This window comes from Dipteris shenzhenensis, chromosome 21, assembly GCF_047967505.1.
Source record: "Dipteris shenzhenensis isolate YYH24624 ecotype China chromosome 21, Dip_SZ_1.0, whole genome shotgun sequence".
NCBI classification, from domain to species: Eukaryota; Viridiplantae; Streptophyta; class Polypodiopsida; order Gleicheniales; family Dipteridaceae; genus Dipteris; species Dipteris shenzhenensis.
Window position 1 is genome coordinate 8,489,853 of NC_141616.1, and position 4,027 is coordinate 8,493,879.

Below are 4,027 nucleotides of genomic sequence, written 5' to 3' on the forward strand. Positions count from 1 at the left end.
AGTGGATGGAAAATATAGCAAAATACTCATAGAGAACTAGGATATAGAATACCTTGGTCTACAATCTCAAAATTTAAGGATGAGTTTCATATTGACTTTTCAACCTTTGAATACCAATGTACAAAGCTTGTGCTATACCTGTACAAATATAGAAAATGATCAACAAAAGAAGGTAGTATGATCTAGACAAAACCCTCATCCAAGTAAGGTATCTCAATAAGAACTATCGTGCAAGAGGTTCTTGGTTATCAGGAAAACCTTTGGTATAAATTTTAGGCCGACGATGATCTCGCCCTGTGGTTGTCCAAGTTTTCCCAAAACCTTGTAGCTCGAAGGAGGGATATGCCTTGTAAGAAATAGCTTTTGCAAAGGAATCCTAATCACCCATGCATATAATGTTCCCATTAGCTTGCATGGACATCAATGGTAAGAGACCTTTCCAAGGGTAAAAATAACAAAAACACGAGAATTAAATATAGCTCTAGCATGTATAGAACATTCATTCAAAATTTTTTGTGCAAGGATAAGTAGTTTCACACAAGTCCAAAAGATGCGCCCTATTGTAGCTAATTTAACAAAATATATGCAAGAAAGCATGTGAATTTTTAATTCCCAATGAAAGTTTCACTTGGAAGGACTTTCATATTGAGCTTTTTGAAAAATATTAAATAGTGTGAAGGAGTAGCCTTGCAACATAAATGATACCTTTTGAGCACACAGACTATGTTGCGTTTTAATATAGTGAGCCCCGAAGCTCTAATGCTCAAGATGATGCGATTAAATATACATGCTCCCGTAAGAATATTGTCCTTCCATTCTAGTACATTACTTAATCCTTTCCCTTTTCCATAAAATTCAATTATTTTCCTTGTGAGCCTCACAAAGCCACACGAGTATGAGAAGAATCACTTTTCCTTAAACCCCTAACAATAGAGAGAATAATCCTATATGTTTAGCATGCCTTGAGGTGAAATCAAATTTGACTACATGTTTGAAAACTAGCTACACAGTTAATTTATGGGGACAATTTAAACATTGTGGCTTATTGCATATAGGTAGTCCCATAAGTAAAACATGTAATAATCAATAGATATGTAATAATTCTATATCTATGTGTGTTCAATAGGTATTTCTAAAATCCCTTACCATTTTTTTAAGGGCTACCCATATTCTCCTATAGGAATCATTAGATTTTTCCTACACATAATTAAAAGACTCTTTGTAAATAACTAGTCTTATAATGGCAATTGAAAAACTCCTTGTGTTAAAACCACATGCTATGTCTGCTATTACTTAAGGGTGACCTTTTTTAGAAAACATAATGTTCTTATCACATGAATTATTGTGTGTTATATAGCTAGATAATATACCTAGATAGAAGAAATCATACATATTACATAAATCATAGTTATAATAATTACACAAAACCCACAATCAATACAAACAAATGAAACTATGCATAGAATTGATTATAAGCATTCAAATGAATAGGAGTGCATAATACTAGGCATCTCCTATAAGTTGTGGTGGTTAAGAGTAGGGGGTCAATACTCACACTGTATTTCCTAATGGATCATCCGCCGTGTATGTATCTTTGTCAAAAAGTTCAACCAAGATCTCTGTAACCTCGCTATCGAGATTGAAGAGAAAGGTCTGGTCCCATTTTGGATCACTCCCAGCATCTAAAACCATGACAATTAGCAACCTCTTGTGACAATCAACTTTTTGTAAGCCTCATAACAAAGCAAGAATGATACATTCAAAGAAGTAAAAGAGGAGACATTTGCAAGAAGACAACCTTATTTTGCAAGGAATTTCTCTCAATCTTTAAGAAGAAGACTACAACATTTAGATGAACAAAGATGAGGAAGTTATTGGGATATGCCCATCTAAGGAGGGATAAATTTAGGGTAGAGTTGTGTATATAACGAGGACACTAATGCATGATATTCACATGCAATGTCAACACAAACACAATATTAGGGAGCTATATTTGAGAGGATAAGATATGTTTGGGATGCTATGAGATTCTGTTTTGCATGCTACATGGAAGGTTCTCAAGGATAAATATCAACAAATGCAAGATGATTGCATGCAATATCAACACAAAATGCAATAGTATATTTCAATACAATATCAATCAAAAATGCAATACTAAAGTGCTTATATATTAGAGAGGATAAGATTATGTTTGGAATGTTACAAGATTATGTTTGGAATTCTACATGGGAGAAGAAGGATAAATATCAACAAATGCTGAAATACAACAAATATGCAAGACCACGTCTTATATATTAGAGAGGTGTTTGGAAATTGAAGACAAGCTATTTAATATTAGAGAGGAGAAGCTTACTCTGCATCACACGACTCTTGTGAGTTTGATTGTGGCAAGTGATAATTGCGTAGGGATCTGACTTATCTGCGTGAAGAATCATGCAATGGATGTGAGATCGAACACACGAGGCTAATTGTTCAAAAAGCTCGAAGAATGTTAATGAAGACGAAGTTTAATCACTCTCTTACCAAAAAGATCACCCTCCAACAATCCATGTCCCTCCAGTAGATGCATCTCTAGAGTTCCATGATGAACCTGCCATAAAATGCAGCCCAATTTACGTCGATTCATATACAATATACGCAGTTCATACCATTCCGGGCGTCTCGCACAGCTGATCAAAATAGAATTGTCACCTTTGGGAAATACTTCAATCTCAATTCCAACTCGCCATGAAGTTTTCCGTTTGGCAGCTGCACCTTGTAGAGAGCAGGCGGGAGCTGGCGATGCGCAAAGACGGGGGTCAAATTTATCCTGCAACCAAGCCATGGTCGATGCCGTTATATATCGCATCGCTATAATTTCTTCCGACGCTCGCATTGCTCCAGGCGGCGTTGCATGAGCTTCGCGAGGGCACCCCAGCTAATACAGGCGAATACTTACGCCAATGTTCCCATCGGTTCATCCTTTCCAATATGCCTCTCTTTATTGAAGAGCGCAACATCGAGTTCAGTTACATCCTCGGGGATCTCCAACAGAAAGCTTTGATTCCAAACTGGGTCGCTCCCTCCATCTAGCCACAAACGGATGATCTTACGGCATCACCCAAAACTTGAAAAATATGTGAAGCATGTGAAGCTATACACCTGATCATCGATCAGTACAGCTTACCTTGAATCGCGTTACTGCGTTGCTTCAGGTGGGCGCACGAAAAAACAGCGTATGGATTCGATTTTCCTGCAAGCACCTCGAGTCAAAGACGGCAACATACTTCGCGTAGCAGCATAGGAGAACGAAAACTTCAGTTAATTTGCTCGGCGTACCGAAAAATTCAACGTTCTTGAGTCCATGTGCTCTGATGAGCTCCACCTCGAGAAATCCCTCCGGCATTTCTGTCGGCTTCTGCTACAAAGTTTCAACAGCAAGATCATTATTATAGATCTCAGAAGACCTTAACTTTGCGCTGATACATTATTAGATCAACAAATGACGAGAGACAACAGATCATCAACAGCAATATTTGTCACCGGCCTCATATACTTCTGTGCACGAAAAAAGTTCTCACCTCGTTCTACGGTGCTAGATCAGGATTTCTCTGAACCAGAGAGCTGTTTCTTCTTAGTTTCTGCTCCCGGCGCAAAACTCAAATGAAGATGCAGGCTACTGCTAATGAAAAGATTAAATACAGCCATGGACCTAAATACTCCCTGGGCAGCTAGTATCTGTAGATAATGTGTCCTTTGTGCAAGGTCTCTTCTTGCATCTTGTTTCACAGACTCGTTCCAGGTGACTTCCTCCTCAGAACTGCCCCGGATAGGTACTCCCTGCTCAGTTAGTCTACCTTAGGCCATTGTCCAGTGACCTCTCCTGAGACTCCTCTTCGCCAGGTGCTTACTGGGGCAAATACTCCCTACACAGCTATAGATGCAGGCGGATGATGGAGCTGTCTGCGGTTAAAGATGGTGGATATATGCTGCCGTCGGGATATATTTGTTTAAGTTGGCGATGAAAGTCACGGAGTCGTCGAAGCCA

The 4,027-nt window shown here is 38.7% G+C and overlaps 1 protein-coding gene across 1 annotated transcript; it reads right to left on the reverse strand.

Annotated features, from left to right (window-relative positions):
• Positions 1–213: 213 nt before the first annotated feature.
• LOC147888454 (uncharacterized) lies at positions 214–3,385 on the reverse strand. Its single transcript, XM_087392164.1, has 8 exons — positions 3,319–3,385; positions 3,167–3,232; positions 2,939–3,068; positions 2,692–2,809; positions 2,524–2,590; positions 2,354–2,419; positions 1,556–1,682; positions 214–376 (listed from the first exon to the last, which is right to left on the reverse strand). Exons 1-8 carry the CDS (start codon positions 3,383–3,385, stop codon positions 214–216), a joined length of 804 nt encoding a protein of 267 aa, XP_087248290.1.
• Between the last annotated feature and the right edge of the window lie 642 nt (positions 3,386–4,027).